The sequence below is a fragment of the Lemur catta genome, chromosome 1, assembly GCF_020740605.2.
Source record: "Lemur catta isolate mLemCat1 chromosome 1, mLemCat1.pri, whole genome shotgun sequence".
NCBI lineage: Eukaryota > Metazoa > Chordata > Mammalia > Primates > Lemuridae > Lemur > Lemur catta.
The window spans coordinates 82,715,331-82,735,440 of NC_059128.1; the positions used below are offsets into that span (position 1 = coordinate 82,715,331).

At 34.7% G+C, this 20,110-nt stretch overlaps 2 protein-coding genes across 7 annotated transcripts in view; one reads left to right on the top strand and one right to left on the bottom strand.

Annotated features, from left to right (window-relative positions):
* ATP8B4 (ATPase phospholipid transporting 8B4 (putative)) overlaps positions 1 to 20,110 on the bottom strand; it is a 216,460-nt gene that overhangs the window by 67,450 nt on the left and 128,900 nt on the right. For all 6 annotated transcript variants that reach the window (XM_045528911.1, XM_045528919.1, XM_045528900.1 and 3 more), the window contains 3 exons: positions 17,615 to 17,823; positions 14,487 to 14,530; positions 547 to 712 (listed from right to left, as the gene is read on the bottom strand). In XM_045528911.1, the coding sequence (XP_045384867.1) occupies positions 547 to 712; positions 14,487 to 14,530; positions 17,615 to 17,823 (419 nt within the window). The remainder of the gene's footprint in view (positions 1 to 546; positions 713 to 14,486; positions 14,531 to 17,614; positions 17,824 to 20,110) is intronic.
* Positions 5,492 to 6,773, top strand: LOC123622530 (NAD-dependent protein deacylase sirtuin-5, mitochondrial-like). Its single transcript, XM_045528961.1, has one exon. It carries the CDS (start codon positions 5,534 to 5,536, stop codon positions 6,470 to 6,472), a length of 939 nt encoding a protein of 312 aa, XP_045384917.1. The 5' UTR covers positions 5,492 to 5,533; the 3' UTR covers positions 6,473 to 6,773.

A 20,110-nucleotide genomic window follows, 5' to 3' on the forward strand; every position in this document is an offset into this window, starting at 1 on the left:
ACAGCTTCAAAATTTAAAATGTCCCAGCTGGTTTTGCTCTATACGATGAACCTTGAGTTCCAAACAACCACCTTTCAAGTATGAGGACTTGTTCGTAATGGAGGCTAAATAAAACTATTCTAATATCAATGTCAATTTATCTCCCTTACCTGGAAAATTCATTGTAAGCATATAACTGATAGTCACCTGCATCTATTAGATGTGCGTGCTAATAGTGAGAGCTAAGTGACTCAACTGTATTTCCTTATTTGCCCTGAAGCTCACAGTCAAATGCGGTGCCTAATCATAAGAAATATTTTATCCCTTTAACTGCCACACTTGAGTCCTCATCTTTTCCTTGTCCCTATTTTTTTTCTTTTTACGTCTCGCCACATTTTTTCAAAAACATTTGGGATAAACAAATAGTAAGAAAATCTAGTGACAGGTAAACTCTTTATGCAATGCTCTACCTTTAATTTGAAAATCCTTCAAACTTAATATCAGTTTTGACATTAAAAAACAAAAACAAAACACAAGGCCCACCACTCAGACACACTTTTCACTTACCTGCACTATTCTCTTCCGACATTACAGTATGGCAGAGAGCAAGTAACCTAAGGAACTCATGCACTTTGGGATCACCCAGTTTAATGGACTCCATCAGATGGTGGTCAAAGAACTGAAATGTTCTATCTGCTTCGGATTTGACCGAGAAGGCCACAGGCTCTTTTTTCTGTAGGAGAACAACAACAACAACAACAAATTATAGACCTCATTCCAACAATCATCTTTTAAAATTCAAAAATACTTCCTCCAAGTACTTTTAGTGCTTGTGTTATTTTGCAGCCTCAAATGTCTGGCACTAAAATGGCTATTTCATCATTACTGTTAAATATAATCTTCTCATTTCAGAGCCATGCACCAAGGCAGTGAACTTCCCAAAAATATATGGGGAAGAAAAATCTCTGATGGCTGTACAGATCCTCAAATGCTCACTGCAAATACAAAAGACAAAAAAAGCCCAGAAAACTGAAAATTTTTTTCAAAGTCTACTTGATGGCAAAACCTGACCTGGCTTGAACTCATTTTGGCAGCAATATCTGACCTGGGATGGTATGTGCCTAACTATAGACTTTTTAAAAGTCTATTTAATACTTATGAATTAATAGTGTTTGATTATAGGATACTTTCTCAGATCTCACTGGAGATATTGCGTAATATAATGGCAGATACACCATAGTATCTTTCTACAACCAGAAGATTCTGAATTTCTAAATCTTCTGGCCCCTAAGTTTTGGACAAGGGACTGTGAACTTGTATCTATTTCATGAATGAAACTACAGAAGTTTCTACTCTGAACACTTGCACATAAGAGTTTATCAGCTAGAATTTTTATTCCTAAATACTCCATTAGTTTTTGCAGTTGATTCTAAAGTTAAAAGAGCAGATGCTATTATAACTACTTTTTAAAAGAGAAACGATGCTGTGGGTAATTTAAGTGATCCATTCCAAGTCACAGAGTTTGTTAATATCTGCAGTAAAATTGGAGCCGAGTGTAGGTCCCTTGTTCCTTGAAACCAGATTTGTTCTAAAATTAATAATACTGAATAAAACTAAGAAATATTTGTTATTGTATTTACAATGGTCCAGACACCATGCTAATAGTTTTATATAAATCATTACATATTATATAATCTCCCTAACCATGTGTAGTAGTAAATACTATTATTATCCCCACTTTACAGATGAGAATCTGAATGTTGCCGAGGCCACCCAATAGGAAGTGGCAGAGCCAGTACTCAGACTTAGCCAAAAATTCATGCTTTGAATACTTTATCATAAGAACTCTCTAATCTAATTCTTTATTATTTCCCTGCCCACTCACTAATTTAATAATGGCTACCCTTTATCCGGTGTTTACAGTATACTAGTTTTGTTTTTTTTAAGTACTTATAATATTTCCAATCAAAGCAATACATGGAGATGGTTATAAAATCAAATAGTACACTAAAGCTTATCGAATAATGCCTTCACCCCCACCTCCACACCACAGCCCCAGCCCCACTCCCCAGAGAAAACCACTCTCAAACTGCTTCAGAAGGTACATTAGATAGTTACCTCCAGAACTCTAAATTATGCATTTATACCATCATTTCTGGATTTATAAGTATTAGGCCTTATCTACAAACTTTCTTCTGCAATTAGATGACGATTTAGTTCATTTATTCTATTTCTCCACTTTCCCTTTCCGCTTCTAACAGCATAGATATATCCATAGTTTTAATTTCCCTACTGCTTACTTCTGTAAATTTAAGTAACATATGGAAGCCTTTTCTGTTTAGTTTAGTTTTGTTTTGTTTTTAGTTCATCAATTATAAACACCCCCTAACTGGTAAGATGAGGTTATTACCCACCCCTCACCTCCTCTTGTCTTCCTCCTTGCTTCCTCCTCCAACCTATCATTTGTATTTTTTCTATTTCACTGTAGAGGTTTAAAACATTTCCATTCTGTTCTGTAGCCAAACCTAAATCCTTTTCACTGGTCTAAGGATTGATTCCAAAAGGTCAAAATCAATAAATTGTGTGTATGTAAGTCTGTCTTTCAAATATAGTTCCCAGCAGAGGCAAGAAGGGCATTTTACTATGTGAGTCTTCATGCTCTAGGCCACTCAGCACTGACTGCTTGTCAGGTCTGCTACTCAGCTGCCTCCTGGGAGTTCATTAATTACTCTCCTGGGTTGTTGTCACTGTTCCCTCATCCCATGGCAGCCCCTTTCTTAGTTGATTCCTTTGTTTTGCTGGAGTATATCAACTTACTTCATAAGAAAAAGATCACAGGAGGTAAAAGTCGTGAGCCTTTCTGCTTGAAAATGTCTTTATTCTGCCCTCACACTTGTCTCGTGGTTTGGCATGATATAGAATTTTAGGTTTAGAACTATTTGGAAGGATCACTCCACTGTCCTCTAGCATCCAGTGTTGCTGATGATAAGCCAGTGTTGACTCATTCTTTGGCAAGTGGCCTAGTTCTCTCCTCTAAAATCTTTAAGCTCCTCTCTTTATCCTTAGTGTCCTATAATTTTACAAGGGTTGGTCTTATTTCATTTATTGTTTTTGAGTGCCTCAGAGGGCTCTTTCAGTTAGAAGACTCAAGGAAATTCTCTTATGCTATTTCTTTTATAATTTTATTCTCTTTGTTTCTTCTTTTCTTTTTCTTGGAAATCATCTTAGCTAAATTTTGGATCTGACAGTTGGCCCTTTATTTTATCTTTATTCTCTGATGTTCTGACTATTTCCTTTCATTCTACTTTCTGGAAGAGTCTCTTAATCTTCTAACGCTTCTATTGAATATTTTGTCTGTTATAATATTTTTTTAATTTCCAGGAGCTTTTTTCTTTTGTTCCTGTGTTCTTTCCAGAGCATCTTTTTCTTGTTTCGTAGATGTTATCACTTTCCAGGTCTCTGTGCTGATGTTAGAATTTTATAATTACTGTGGGTAAGTAACTTTAATCAAAAACTACTACAAGAGACAATGAAGGACATTACATAAAAAGGTCATTCTACCAGGAAGATATAGCAATTATAAATATATATGCATCCAACATCAGATCATCCAATGAAGCAAACATTGACAGAACTGAAGGGAGAATTAGACAGCATTACAGTAATAGTAGGATATGTCAATACTTCATTTTCAGTACTGAATAGACCATTCAGACAGAAGATCAATAAGGAAAGAGAGGACTCAAACAACTCTATAAACGAAATGGACTAAGCAAACATACACAAAACATCCCACTCACAAGAGCAAAATGCACATTTATCTCAAGTGCACACAGATTTTTCTCAAGGATCAATCACATGTTAGGTCACAACAGAAATCTCAACAAATTTAAAAAGGTTGAAATTACACCAAGTATCTTTTCTGACCACAATAGAATGAAAGTAAAAATCAATAGCAGAAGTAAAAGTGGAAGCTTCACAAAAATGTGGAAATTAAACACTTTTGAACCACTACTGGTTCAAAGAATAAATTAAAAAGAAAATGAAGAAATAATTTGAGACAAATGAAAATGAAAATACAACATACAAAACCTCATGGGATGTGGCAAAAACAGTACTAAGAGGGAAATTCATAGACATAAATTGCATATATTTAAAAGAAGAAATATCTCAATAAACACCTAACTTTATATCTTAAGGAACTAGAGAAAGAATAACAAACCAAGCCCAAAGTTCCAGAAAGAAATTACAAAGATTAGAGCAGAAATAAATAAAATAGAAAAACAATAGGAAAAAAATATTAAGAGTTAGTTTTTTAAAAAGATAAGCAAAATCAACAAACCCTTAACTAAACTAAGAAAAACAGGAGAAGACTCAAATAAAATCAGAAAGGAAAGAAGAAACATTATAACTGATGACACAGAAATTAAAAGGATCATAAGAGACTACTATGAAAAATTATACACCAACAAACTGGAAAAACTAGACAAATGGTTAAATTCTTAGAAAAATACAACCTACTAAAACTAAAGCATGAAGAAATAGAAAGTCTAAACAGACCTATAGTTAGTATGGAGAATGAATCAATAATCTAAAACCTCCCAACAAAGAAAAGCCAAAGACCAGATGGCTTCACTGCTATATTCTACCAAACATTTAAGGTAGAATTAATGCCAATCCTACTCAAACTCTTTCAAAAAAAAAATTGAAGAGAAGGGAATACCTCCAAACTCATTTATGAAGCCAGTATTACCCTGACAACAAAGCCAGACAAAGACACCACAAGAAAAGAAAACTACAAGTTGATATACCTGACAAACATAGTTGTAAAAATCTTCAACAAAAGACTAGCAAATTGAATCCATCATCATATTAAAAGGATCATACACCACAACTAAGTGGGATTTATTCCTGGGATGCAAGGATGGTTCAGAATACTAAAATAAATCAATGTGAAACACCACATTAACAGAAAAAAGAATGAAATCACAGGATCATCTCAATAGACGCATAAAAAGCATTTGACAAAATTCAACACCACTTCATGATAAAAATTCTCACCAAAAAAGGAATAGAAAGAAAATACTCACCATAAATAAAGTTCCTATATAAAATCCCACAGCTAATATACTCAATGGTGAAAAACTGAAAGCTTTTCCTCTAAAACCAGGAACAATGCAAGGATGCCCACTCATATCACTTCTATTTAACACAACACTACAAGTCCTAACCAAAGGAATTATACCAAAAAAAAAAAAGAGAGAGAGAGAGAGAGAGAAAGAAATCGCATCTAAATTGGAAAGGAAGAAGTAAAATTATCCTATCTTGTATAACCCAGATGCTTCATTTAAAAAAAACTGTTAAAACTAATAAATGAATTCAATAAAATTGCAGGATAAAAAAAATTTAAGTGAAGTTGCAGCATATAAAAATCGTTTGCATTTCTCTACAATACCAACAGGCAATTCAAAAAGAAAATTAAGAAAATAATCTTGCCCCGCGGTCACCGGCCGGCAAAGCCCACCTCAAGAATTAAAACTACAAAGAAAATCTGATGCGACCTCTCCAGATTGTCCCGAGCCAACTGTTTTCCCAGCTGTGCTGTGGCCTGAAGCCTCCAGCCCCCACACACACCCAGATTTGCCTGACAATGACTCGTCCAAATTCAAGTACGGCAGATTTTCATTTTCGCAAGCTTTTTTCAAAGGCAAAGCATATAGTCATCATTTCAGGAGCCGGTGTTAGTGCCGAAAGCGGAGTTCCGACGTTCAGAGGAGCCGGAGGTTACTGGAGAAAATGGCAGGCTCAGGACCTGGCGACCCCACAGGCCTTTGCCCACAACCCGTCCCGGGTGTGGGAGTTCTACCACTACCGGCGCGAGGTCATGCAGAGCAAGGAGCCCAACGCCGGGCACCTCGCCATCGCCAAGTGCGAGGCCCGGCTGAGCAGACAGGGCCGACAGGTCATGGTCATCACCCAGAACATAGATGAGCTGCACCGACAGGTTGGCACCAAGAACCTTCTGGAAATCCATGGTAGCTTATTTAAAACTCGATGCACCTTGTGCGGAATTGTGGCTGAGAATTACAGGAGTCCAATTTGTCCAGCGTTATCAGGAAAAGGTGCTCCAGAACCTGAAACTCAAGATGCCAGTATCCCAGTTGAGAGACTTCCCCGATGTGAAGAGGCTGGGTGTGGGGGCTTGCTGCGACCTCACGTCATGTGGTTTGGAGAAAACCTAGATCCTGCCATTCTAGAGGAGGCTGACAGAGAGCTCGCCCTCTGTGACTTATGTCTAGTAGTGGGCACTTCTTCTGTGGTGTACCCGGCCACCATGTTTGCCCCCCAGGTGTCTGCCAGGGGAGTGCCCGTGGCCGAGTTTAACACGGAGACCACCCCAGCCACGAACAGATTCAGGTTTCATTTCCAGGGACCCTGTGGTACGACTCTTCCTGAAGCCCTTGCCCGTCATGAAAATGAAACTGTTTCCTGAGTGTTCTAGGAAGGAGAAATTATAGTATATCTAAGAGCTAGACCACAAGCAGAGGAGAAATGGTCTTGCGGATAGTGAGTGAAATATTGGGCAATCTAAAAATATCCTGATTCCCTGGGTGGAATCCAGCCGGTTGGTAGACGATGAGGACTTAGCAGTAGCAAGAACACATGCGTTTAGAAATCAGAGAACTGTGAAGTGAATTCCTGTTACCTCGTGTGAACTGAAACATAAGAAACCTTTGATGCAGTTGATTGGTTATTGGGTGGGAACAAATTTTATCATTAAATTGCCTAAAAAATATAATTATCCTGATTCTATTTTTGCTAGTTGGGCAAAGATAGAAATAAAAGGGTAAAACCCTGCTATTCAATTCTGATTTTTAAACAAGTTTTAGTGGAAAATAAAGTCACTCTCTACCTAAAAAAAAAAGAAAAGAAAAGAAAAGAATCTTATTTAAATTAGCATCAAAAAGAATAAAATACTAAGAAATAAACTTAACAAAGAAGGTGAAAGACTTGTAGTGAATTCTTATAATTTTATGTTGCTTCAGCATCCATTGTGAATACAAGTTTAACTTTATCATAGCAGAAGTAGGGCTCAGTCACCTTGACATACTCTCCAGTTCTATATCACACCCAAATGGATTAAGCCAGTGGTCAAAGATTAGAATTTGGAGTTATCTTCTCCCACGTAGCAGACTGGGCTCCTGACTTTCCCACTGCTTCCTTTAAAAAGACTACTCAGGCATTTGCCTGCTAACTTAAAGTGACCCACACCCTATTCCCTTATATATACTGCTAATAAACATACAGATTTTTCTCTGTCTGCCTGACTCTTCATTCTGCCTTACATGATCTGAGGGGATGGAAGACTGCCCTCCTAACTCCTTATGCACTATAAGCAAAAATCTTTGAACCTGTTGTTTCCTATTTTGGTGGTGTATTGACTTTGTGCCTTCCATCTGAAGAGCTAAGGGCTACCCTAGGCCAGGTTTTCCCTGGAACATTGGGAAGAACACAACACGGGGATCCCAGCACCAAAACGATTGTCAGGCCGGCATAAACTAGACCCAGGTGAGACAAAAGCCACAGGGGGGTCTGCCAGTATAAATAAGTTTCCCATGTGAGGGGCCCCCTTGTCATCGTCAGACAACTAGGCCTTAGGCCATCCAATAGGTAAAAGAAGTAGTATCCCATGAGAAGTACACTGTAAATACCCAAGTCCAGCTCCCCTTCATTTCCCGTCAGTGCAGGGTTGCTAGCTGCTCTGGGACTGAAATCCCAATTTGGGTGCGGGCTCTCAAAACACTTGTACACTGAAAACCAAAAAGACACTGATAAAAGGAATTAAAGAAGATATAAATAAATGAAAATATATCCCATGGTCATGGATTGGAAGACTTAATATTGCTAAAATGCTCATATTACCCAAAGTGATCTATAAATTCAATGCAATCCCTATCAAAATCCTAATGGCATTTTTTTTTTACATGAGTAGAAAACAATCCTAAAATTCATATGGAATCATGAAGCACTCCAAATAGCCAAAACTATCTTGAGGAAGAACAAAACTGGAGTCCTCACATTTCCTGATTTCAGACTACAGTGTCAAAGCAGTATGGTAGTGGTATCAAAAGCAGACATATAGACCAAAGGAACAGAATAGAGAACCCAGAAATAAACACACACATAAACAGTCAAATGAACTTCCACAGGGTGCCAAGACTACACAACAGGGAAAGGACAGTCTCTTCAACAGAGTTAGGAAAACTGGATATCCACAAGAAAAAGAATAAAATAGGGCCCTTATCTAACACAATACACAAATATCAACTTAAAATGCATCAAAGACTTAAACATACATAAGCCCTGAAATTATAAAACTCCTATAATAAAACAAGGGAAAATCTTCATAACATTGGCCTTGGCAATTATTTCTTGGATATGACAACAAAAGAACAGCCAACAAAAGAAAAAATAAATAAGTGGAACTACTTCAAATTAAAGTGTCTCTGCACAGCAAAGGAAACAATCAATGGAGTGAAAAGGCAACCTACGGAATGGGAAGAAATATTTGCAAATCATATATCTGATAAGGGGTTAATAGCCCAAATATGTAAAGAATTCCTACAACTCATAGAAATGGAAGGAAGGAAGGAAGGAAGAAAGGAAGGAAGGAAGGAAGGAAGGAAGGGAGGGAGGGAGGGAGGGACGAAGGAAGGAAGAAGGGAGGTACAGAAAGGGAGGGAAACACAGATAGTTCAACTTATAATAGGCAAAGTACTCTAATAGACATTTCTCCAAAGAAGACATACAAATGGCCAACATATATGTGAAAAGATGCTCAATATCACTAGTCATCCAGGAAATGCAAATTAAAACCACAACGGGGTATCATCTCACACATGTTAGGATAACCATTATTAAAAAAAAGAAGAAGAAAAGAAAATAACAAGTACTGTGTCCAGAATGTGCAAAGATTGGAATTCTGGTATACTGTGTGGTAAGAATGCAAAATGGTGTAGTCATTATGGAAAACAGTATTGAAGTTCCTCAAAAAATTAAAAATAGAACTATCATGTGACCCAGCAATTCTCTTTCTTGGTATATACCCAAAAGAATTGAAATCAGGATCTTAAAGAAATCTTTGCACTTCCATGTTCATTGAAGCATTATTCACAATAGCCAAAAGGTAAAAAGAACCTAAATGTTCATGAACAGATGAATGCAGAAAGAAAATGTGACATATACATACAATGGAATATTATTCAGCCATTAAAAAGAAGAAAATCTTGTCTCATGGTACAACATGGATGACTCTTGACAGTATGTTAAGTGAAATACACAAAAGGACAAATACTGAATGATTCCACTTATATGAGGTATCTAATGAAGTAGTTAAACTCACAGAAACTGTCAGAGACTGGGGGAACGGGAATATGGGGATTTGCTGTGCATTCAATTGGTTGGAATTTCAGTCATGCAAGATGAAAAAATTCTAGAGATCTGCTGTGTGTTTATAATTAACAGTACTCCACACTTAAAAATTTGTTGAGGGTAAAAAATAAAAACAAAATGAAAGAAATAGGGTCCAATAAAAAAGAGAACAAAATAGTGGGAAAAGATTCAATAGTAAACAAGATCCCTGTTAATTTCACTGACTTCTGGAACGCACAAAATGTACTTTTAAAAGTTTATGACTCGAGCACTAGTCCTGTGCTAATGTCTTTGCAAAAACATCTGATGGGAAAATAAGTTTGATATATGCTTTGTCTTGGAGACTATAAAATAATATTATTTTATGCTATACCCAAGTATATGAAAAGACCTATATACAAGACATTCAATTGCTTGTGTTGGTCCCAGAGTCATAGAAACTTATTTAATCACAGATTGTTTGTTCATGTAATAAATTTTAAACATAACTACATTAAAAATTTTAAATATATTTAAATAAATAAACAAATTATATATATATATGTGTGTGTGTGTGTGTGTGTGTGTGTGTGTGTGTGTGTGTGTGTAAAACCCTCCAGGGAAGAAACTATGGCCCAAAGATATCATAGTCAGTCAAACTGTCATTCGTATAAAATCAACAGATAGTTCTGAACAAATATTTCTTATGAACCATTCTTGAAACTACAGTGTGTACTTCAGCCAATAAAAAATAACTGGAAAAATTATGATAAAGAGACTTAGTTAGTGGTGAACACCAAATAGCTTTAACTGAAGGAGTGAGTCTAAAAGAAATGGAGAGAATAGGATGACAAAATATAAATAGGACATACTTTGACTATGTAGAAAAGATAGCTAATTAAAAATGGCAGAAGATGCTGATTTCCTCATTTTAATATTTGAAGGCCAGAAGATGTCATTTAAAGCTTCAAACCAAAAATAGAAATTTATGTATATATATTTTTAATATTAAAAGTATCATTAAGAAAAATATTAGGAAAATGTGAAGGAAAGGAGAAATATAATTTCATCATTGTTCATATTAGGAAATTGATAGACACCATCTTAAGGAAAAAAATTAAGAGTGTTATGCAAACTCTTGAAAGTATACAGCAGAAAAACAATAAAATATTTCCCTAAATACTAAAAGGAATGCACACATACACATACATAGTAAAATAAACAGTTCATATAGGGAAAAAATTATCAAAACTTATAAAGACAAAAAGTAATAACCTAAAATACTATAAGAGAACCAAGACAAAATATAGCCCAATTATATGGGCCAAACTTACTTATTAAAAGATTGGAACTCAAAGCAAAATCCACTCCTATGCAGTACACAGGAGAAACACCAAAAACAAAGTAATTCAGGAACATTGAAAATAAAAGGTGGGCAAACACGAATGAAAAGAAAGCAAGAGTCATGATCTTAATATCAAATAAGGTTCAATTCAGACCAAGAAGAATTAAATGAGTCAAAGAACAATTTTAATGTTAAATTTTGTAATTCATAATAGAAATATACCCCCTATGACTATCAAGGCACCAAAAAATAGCTCAATAAAACAAAGACTTCAGGATATATAAGAGCTATAGAAAGAAAAAATTATCAGAATTCTTTAGCCTCTTCAATCCAAATAGTCAATATCAATAAAAGAGAAATAATTAAATAGAAGTCCCAAATAATATAATTAACAAGGTAGAGCTATTAGAAAATGATATATAGCTAATTTATACCTTAAAAACAGAGAATACATATACTTTCTTTTTAAAGATCCTGGAACATTGACAAGTAACCTTATAAAGCCTCAAAGAAAAACCTCAATAAATTCTAAAAAGTAGAACTAATACATATATGTTCTTTTATTAAAAGTACAATAAAGTTAGTGAGAAAAAAGCCCTTACCACCTGGAAATTTTTTAATTCTTCCTTAAAAACTTATGGTTCAAACTCAGTGGTTCAATCTGAACTCATTGAGAGGGCAGAAATAAGGCTAAAATAATAATATAAAAATAAAATAAAGGTACTTTAATAAACTACATGCCCAAATCTATGTGACAAAACTAAAGCAATGTTCATGTTCAGGGAATAAATTAATAACCTTAAATATTTGTATTTTTTTAAAAAGGAAAAAATAAAAATAAATTAGCATCCAAGTACGAAGTAAAGAAAAAAACAAAAGAAATTTAAGGAATGTAAAAAGAAGGCATTAATAAAGAAGCAGAACTTATTGATTAAAGCACAGGAAAAAATAAGTAAATCCAACAGCTGTACTTTTTTGTCGGGGAAAGGAACAACCTAACTATTTACTTGCATAATCAAGATAGGAAAAGAAAAAGACAAACAAAAGATAAGAAATAATAAAAAGAAATAACCACAGATAAAGAGAACATTAAAAAGAATTATAAGAGACTTCTTTGCTCAACTCGTTGCAAATAAATTTGAAAATCTGGTTGAACTGGACGATATTCTAAGAAAATGTGATTTTCCAAACTATTCCAGAAGAGATAGAAATTCTAAACGGGTAATTACTATCAAGAAGAATATAGCGAACATATCAAAGAGCTAACACATTAGGGGAATTTTATGAAAACATTAAGGCACGTATTATTTTGAGGTTATATAAACTGCCTCACAGAATAGAAAAAGAAGGAAAGATTCCTTATTCTGTTCCTAAAGTACCTATAACATTGGCAGCAAAACAACATTACCCCAAAAAAGAACATTGCAGACCCAAGTCTCTTACAAGAATTAATGTACATATCTAAAGAAAGCATTAGTAGACAGAATCTAGCAGTATACTGAAAAAGAGTTTAATATAACCAGTGACATTTATTCCAGGAAAACATGGATGACAGTAAATCTGTTAATATGATTCATCATATTAATATATTAATGGAAGAAAAAACATTTTGTTATCCTTATAGGTGACAAAGGGCATTTGACTAAATTCAGTATCCAAATTGGACTTTAAATAAATACACAATATGGAAATAATAAATTTATATATATGGAATACATGAATATTCCAAAAGTATGTCTTTACCCATCCAAAATCTTCATTGTGTTTAATGGGACAATACTAGAAGCATATGCACTAATGTCAGCAATAAAAATGTAAATAATGACCATATTATTTTATATTATTCTAGAAGTACTAACCAATGTAATTAGGAAATTGAAAGTAAAAATTTGGAATGACAGGGGTAAAGCTGTCTCTAATTGCAGCTGATATTGTTATATACTTGGGAAACCCAGAAAAATATGACTAAAAATTATTATAAACAGAGATGATCTTGTAAGATAGTGGTATACAAAATTAACAAAAAACAATTATTGCTTTCCTGTTAAGAGGCATAATAGAAAGATCCCAGTTAGAAACGACCACCAAAAAGATAAATAGCATACTTAGGAATAAAATTAACCAAAAAAAAAAAAAAAAGCAAGGTATATATGAAAAAAAACCTGAAAATGCTTGAGGGGGCATAAAAGATGACTTAAATATCTTGAAAAACATGCTGTGTTCTTGGATAAAAAGATTCAACGTCATAAGGATATTAACTCTTCCTAAAATAATCAATAAATTTAACACCATTCTAACAAAAATACCAAAGACTATCTGATTCTAAAATTCATGAGGAAAGTTAAATGAGCAAAACAACTAAGAGAAATCCTAAGGAAAAAAGCACTGGGATGCAACTCGTCCTACCAGATGTTAAAGCCTCAATAATTAAAACAGTATGGTACTGACATATGCATAGAAAGAAAATTGAACAAATTGAAAGTTCAGTAATAGATCCAGTACACACAAGAGTTTAGTGTGTTATAAAGGTAACATCTCAAATCAGTGAAAAAGAAAAGGAACTTTTTAATAAAGGGGTAAACTCAGTAGCCATCTGGAGAAAAATAAAGTTGGACTTAGAGTTTACATCGTACACCAGGATAAAATCCAAATGAATCTAAGATTTAATGTAAAACATTAACTCTGCAATAATGATGTGCTTTATATCTAAGACACTAACTAAGCAGTATAGGGAAAAAAGTAATAAACTCAACTACAAAAAAACCAAAGTATTTTTGCATGGCAAAATAGCAGAAAAAAAATCATAGGACAAATGACAAATTGGGAAAAAAAAAGACTTGAAACTCATTTCACAAAGACCTATTTTCCCTAACACATAAAGAGTGACTACAAATTAATTTTTTTAATTAGCAATCCAATAGAAAAAAAATGGGTAAGAAATGATGAATTAGAGGTTCACAGAAAATACAATAAACTCTTAAACACATGAAAAGATGCCCAACCTCACTCATAATAAGAAAAATTAAAATGAGAACCATAATTATGTACCATTTTTCACATAGTCTTGCCAAAGATTAAAAGCCTTGATCTGACATTGTGTTGGTAAGGGTGGGAGAAAGCAGACAGGGATAACTTGTTTGTGGCACGAAAACCTGTTATAAATTCTTAAAAGGGCAATTTTCAATATTTACCAAATTACAAACGCACATACCTTTTGATTTACCAATTTAATTTCTAGAAATGGATTCTATATTCTGTAACACGTGAAATAACATATGTATCCAGTTATTTGTGCTGCTTTTTCTTTACTAGCAAAATATTGAAAGCATCCTAAATATCCATTAGTGTCTCCTTACATAAATTATGGAACATCAATATAAAAAAATACCATTCAGCCTTAAAAAGAATAAGGAAGTACTTTTTTAACTGCTCTAGAAAGATCTCCAAGATATATTGTTGAAAAAGAAAGTTGAAAAACAGCATGTAAATTGCATTACCACCTATGTACGAAAATGGAGAAATATATTTGCTTGCATATGCATATATATCTCTAAACAATAAAAACATAGAAGGAACTCTGTGGTTGGGGGACCTGGATGAGAAGGAATTTTGAACCATATGAATCTATTTTTTTAATGTTATACTTTAAGTATCTCATCTGGTCATAGTAGAATCAGGTCTCTAGGAGCTTATCATTTTTAAAAATCATGCACAATTTGAAATTAAGAATGAAATTTTATCACTTTCACACCTTAGTTATTTCTGTCTCCTGATCCAGGTCATCGTGTACCTCACCTGCCAAAACAAAAATTGAGAATTAAAAGTAAGTGAAATTGAAACTAGATTTAGGCATGTAGTTTAAGGGGTATACTTAATATTTATTAAAGTACCATCACTAGATGGCATTATGAATTCAAACATAAGAATGTTTTTAGGAGTGTTTTCAAACTGTAACCCTAAACATGGCAATTAATGCAGATAAATACTCATATTTGTTCCAAGACTAAAGTGTAGTAAACATTAAAACAATATATGAAGCTAGCAAGCATGTTCTTCTGTAAATTTCATCATTCTGTTGTTACATCATCTATGATGCTTTCAAGAGGCTAATTTTTTCTTCTACATTAGCAACACTATTGGGAAATCCAAAATGATATCCTAGCCATACCAATTCTCATCAATGCTGGAGCTTGGTGAGTACATCTTTGTCTCTCTTGTTTCAGACCAGATACATCTGTGTAATATCAAGGTCAAATTAACATGTTAATCTCAAATCTCTGCACAGAGAGAACATAACCACGGATGTGCCCGAAATTTTAAAATAACTTTTTTCTTAGCATGAAGCTGATATGTGCTTATTTTTATTTTAGATATATTGGAAAATATAGGACATTTACAGTTGAAAACAAAAATCACTAATAGTCTCATCATTCAGAGATAACCAGTATCTACAGAGGGATTTTTTGATGCCTGTGTGTGTGCACACATATATATTAATCATACAGTTCATAAATTTCTTATTCCTGCTATTTTTTAACCATGTAAAGTATAATTTTTCCTATCATTAAAGGTTCTTTGCGAATCTTATTTTGAATAGTCATATAACAGCCCATGATAATAGATACAACACAATTTATTTTAGCTTTCCCCTATTGTAGGGCATTTAAGATTTTTCCAATTTTTGCTTGGTTAATACTATTTTCCAGGATTATATTTCTTGTAATAATAAGCTATACTTGCATCAATGCTGTGCCAGACACTTCACATTATCACTAATCCTTATAACAAACTTGCAAGGTAGAGATTTTCATATCTGTTTTATAAATAAGGGAACTTTCAAAGTGACATGACTAAACTAAAACTAAAAAATCACCATGATGGGTTTTTGAATTCAAGTTTCTTTCTCTCCACTACACAATTCCATGACCACCAAGCACTGCATGAGCAGCTATTTGCTGTTTCTCTGGGGCACAGTTCTGCATCTGGAATGTTGTGCAGCTGCTGCGTGAGAGGAGTCCCTGAGTAGTGAATGAACCTGGCCAAGCACCTAGAATTTAAAGCTCAAAATCACATTATGCTCTAGTCATTATTCAATATGTAGTCATTGTAATAAAATGATGAAAAAAAGAAAAAAAATGTGTCTTTCTGTTAAATGGTCCCCCTCACCACCACCACCTTCACCCCCCAAAAAGCCCATTTACAGAGCTAGTGATGAAAGTGAAGAAAAATTAGTCTCTTAGACTCCAGGTGACAGCTCTGAGACAGAAAATAGAAGATTTAGATAAATCGAAGTGGAATGTCAGATTCTCACAAGGCCTGAATCTATGATATAAATAAGCCTACTTTATATAAAAACAAGAAAAAGTGATTTTGAAACATTCTGTGAGTGTTTTAGTAAGAATTTATTTTAATGGCATTATAAATGCGTTATAAGTTATAACATCATATAAGTTAAGGGCCTAAAGGGATTATTTAAATTTTTCTGTTACTTTTCTGCATTTTATGAGGCAAATTACAAGCTATCATGGGATTTGTAAATCTGGAGATTTGCAAAAATCTCAGGATAGATACCTTGTGCAAGTCAAGGGCTTTCTCTAAAAATAGACCTGTGCTAAACATCTCTACAAATGAATCTTGGTCCACATGTCTGATGATTGCTTCCTAGAAGTGATGATATTATTAGATTAATATGTGGCAAAAGAATCCAGAAGGTCCCCAAAATTCAAAATATTTTCAATGTTCTAAAAGTTTTCCATTTAAATCACTCTTTGGATTAAAGTAGTATTTTCAGGAAAAAAATAATGGCAAAAGAAAATTATTTAAGGAAAGGTTCTATGTTATTTACCAGTCACTATGATATTGATATAAAAAATGCATAATGAAACCAAGGGCTTGTGGCAGTCCAGGTTGGGAATCATCTTGCCCATGACCAGAGGCAGCAGGAGAGGAAGCTAGGGGTAAAGGAGAGCTGAGGAAACCATAGTGACCATGGCTCGTGGGGGTGGAGGTAACAGAGGGAGGTCAAAAGGCAGGAGGGTGTAAACATCGACTTCTTGTAGTTCTTAGTTTTGATCCAATCTTGCTTTAAAATGCTTGGCAATGTGTGAAGTTTCCCATGAGGGAACAAAGGAAAGGTTTCCCTCTCTTACTTCCTGAGATTGTAGTATTGAGAAACCAGACACTCAGAGCCCCATGAAAGCAGATTGAGAGACCAGGGTAACCTGGCAGAAGGTTCTACAGAGCCTCCGTGCTCAGCAGAAGGGACTGTCTGCTAACTGGCCAATGTCGGGGCGACAAGAATCAGATATAAGTAGAATACTTGAAAACTCAAATACAGAGCACGTATCCTGACAAAAGCATGCAAGCAATAACTGGATATTACGAAATAGCTTGTCTGGCCACTCAAGGTAGCCCTGTAAAAGTGTGGATTCTCAAAGAATGAATAGTAAATTCTCAAAAATACATGCACTGACAGCAATCTCATTGCTGATAGGAAGCAAGTATAAAATACTGCTTTTACCAAGATAAGTCAGGCTGCCAAGAACTTGCCCTCTCTGGGAGATGGTTCTGTGGACCACCACACAGCAGAATCGCACATCTGGGACACGGAAAGGAACTTGGCAGAGTGTCACATCTAACCTCCTTCTCCATCCATGAATGGCAACAAATCCCAGGTTTCATCTAAATTATTCAACAGTCATCCAATAAATATTTAATGAGTGTTTATTGTGTGCCAAGCACTGGTAGATGCCAGGGGTACCCATATTAATAAGAAAGTCAGTAACGGTTTGGGTTTTTTATTTTTTTTTTAAATGGTGTTGCTTATTTATTTAAGGCATGATAACAATATCATTAAGAAAAATGAACTGTTTCTCTTACCATAGATTCTCCCATTAATGGAACATCTTTTAAAAGTCATAATGTTTTGAGTTAGGGTACCCGTTTTGTCAGAGAAAATGTATTCAATCTGGCCCAGTTCCTCATTGAGCGTGGTCGTCCGAGCCTCAGCAGGTGTTGCTTTCCCAGAGCAATACATCTTCCGGTCCCAGTTTATAAAATAGCTGTGTCCCAGACGAATTACTTCCACACTGTTATCCGTTAAAATGGAAAAAAAGGAAACGCTCCGTCAATTTCAAAACATACAAACCTTTGCCAAAATAAGAGGTCTGCCAAAGTCTTCAGGGTTTAGAAGAAAATGTGAATGCTGTCTCCCTAGGTTCTAGTGATCTTCAGAAGCATCTCAACAGTGTTCATAAATCTTTATAAGTCATTTCCTGTGGCCCATAAAACAATAGGCTAGCTTAGCATAAAGCTTTAGGGAATGTTCCATGATTCTCTACATTAAACAGGCCCCATGGAGATTTCTCGTGTGTCACATTGATTTGCATCTCCTCCTATATCACAGAGGGAACTAAATTGTTACTAAAGATGTTTGTCAGATGTCTGACCTAAAGAAATATGTTGTTGAGGACTTTCTCTCCATATGTCGTTTGATGTGGCTTCACTTTGCCAAGAGATAAAAATAATATCTCCACAAAGCACTAACCAAACTATAGAGGTGTGTTGTCATACTACTCTGCCCATTTACCAGGAAAAGAGTGTTGTTTCACATTCTAGTGGTTATTTATGACTTGCTAACTCCAGAAACAGAATTTCTGTGGCTAATGGTATGAACTCTTTCAGTGTTCAATGTCATGCATGATGCTTTTTTATTTCTAAAAGGATTATAAAATAAGCTTCTGCCATCCTATTATTGAGAATTATCTGTTACTATATTCCAATTCAAAAAACATCTCATTACTGTTTACTGCATTTCTTTTCTTTATCAGTGAGTTGAACACTTTTGTCAAATTTTATTAACCAGTTACATTTCTTCTTGGAATTATCTAATTTTATCTGCCTATTTTATTATTCCTATTCTGTTTGTCAAAAAACAATGCAAATATTTTTTACTCAATTTATCATTTGTCTTTTAATTTTTTTGTGTTTTTTTCATTTCAAATACAGGGTCTTGCTATGTTGTCCACGTTGACCTCAAACTCCTAGGCTCAAGCACTCCTCCCACCTTAGTCTCCTGAGTAGCTGGAGCTACACGTGCACACCACTGGCATGGCTGATTGTCTTTCAATTTTGTTACCAGTTTTTTGACAGGAAGAATTTGTGTCTTTGCAAATTGATCAAATTTATCAAGAGTTTACATTATAGTTTGTGTTTTGGTAGTTTTATAGTTTATAGTTTCTGTTTATAGCTTCTGTTTTGGATAGGCCTTCCCTATGCCAAGATTGACACGTATATTTTTCTTCTAGTTTTTATTTTTTTTCCACATTTAATTCCTTATCCAAATTGGAATTTTTGGAAGTATGATGTACATATGAGGAGCTAACTTCAATTTTTTTCAAACAGGAAGTGTTTTTATCACCATTTGTTGAACAATGAATCCTTTCCCAATTAAGCTGGGATTCTTCCTGTGTTGCATATAAATTATTTTACTCACTGGAATCTGATTTACAGGTTTCAGTTTTGTTCATTGATATGTCACTTAATGCATCTCTTGTTTTTATTATTGTAGCTTTCGAAAAACCTGGCAATATCTAGAAGAGATAAAAGCACCTTTATTCTCTTCCTTTTCAAAATTTCTTAGCTGTAATCCTATTATTGTAATCACTCACTTACTTATTCTTCCTGATAGGATTAATGCATTCACCTAATTAAACATTGGAATCAATGTATTAGCCTTCCTATAAAATTTATTTAGTATTTTCATTAGGTCTATGTTAAACTCTTAATTTTTGAAAAGAACTAATATTTTATAAATTTAAATACAACTTCAAAGAGGTTCAATCTTTTCAGGAATTCAATTTTTAAAAGTACCTCTATCAGTAAAGAATTTTAGTGTGGTTTTTTTTGTTTGTTTTGCTTTATTTTTCACCTAGGTCCACACTGTAGCTTGAAGAAATCTTTCTTCCTGGCTATTACAGTCATCCCTTGATCTCTGTGGGGGACTGGTTCTGGGACACCCCTTGGATACCGAAATCTGAGAATGCTCAAGTCCCTTACATAAAACAGCATAATATTTGCCTATAATATACCCATATCCTTCCGTATACCTTAAATCATCTCCAGATTACTTATAATACCTAATACAATGCAAATGCTATGTAAATAGCTGTACTGTATTGGGGGGAAAGTGTTAGATTCTCATGGGGAGTGCGCAACCTGGATGCCTCACATGTACAGTTTGCAGTGGGGTTCGCCCTCCTATGAGGGTCTGATGCCACCGCTGATCTGACGGGGATGGGGCTCAGGTGGTGATGCGGGCTATGGGGAGTGGCTGTGAGTGCAGGGGGGGCCTGTCGCTGGCTTCTTGCTCTGTGG

Excerpts from the sequence above, each read along its gene's own strand:
- LOC123622530 (XM_045528961.1), top strand. The coding sequence starts at position 5,534 with ATGCGACCTCTCCAGATTGTCCCGAGCCAACTGTTTTCCCAGCTGTGC.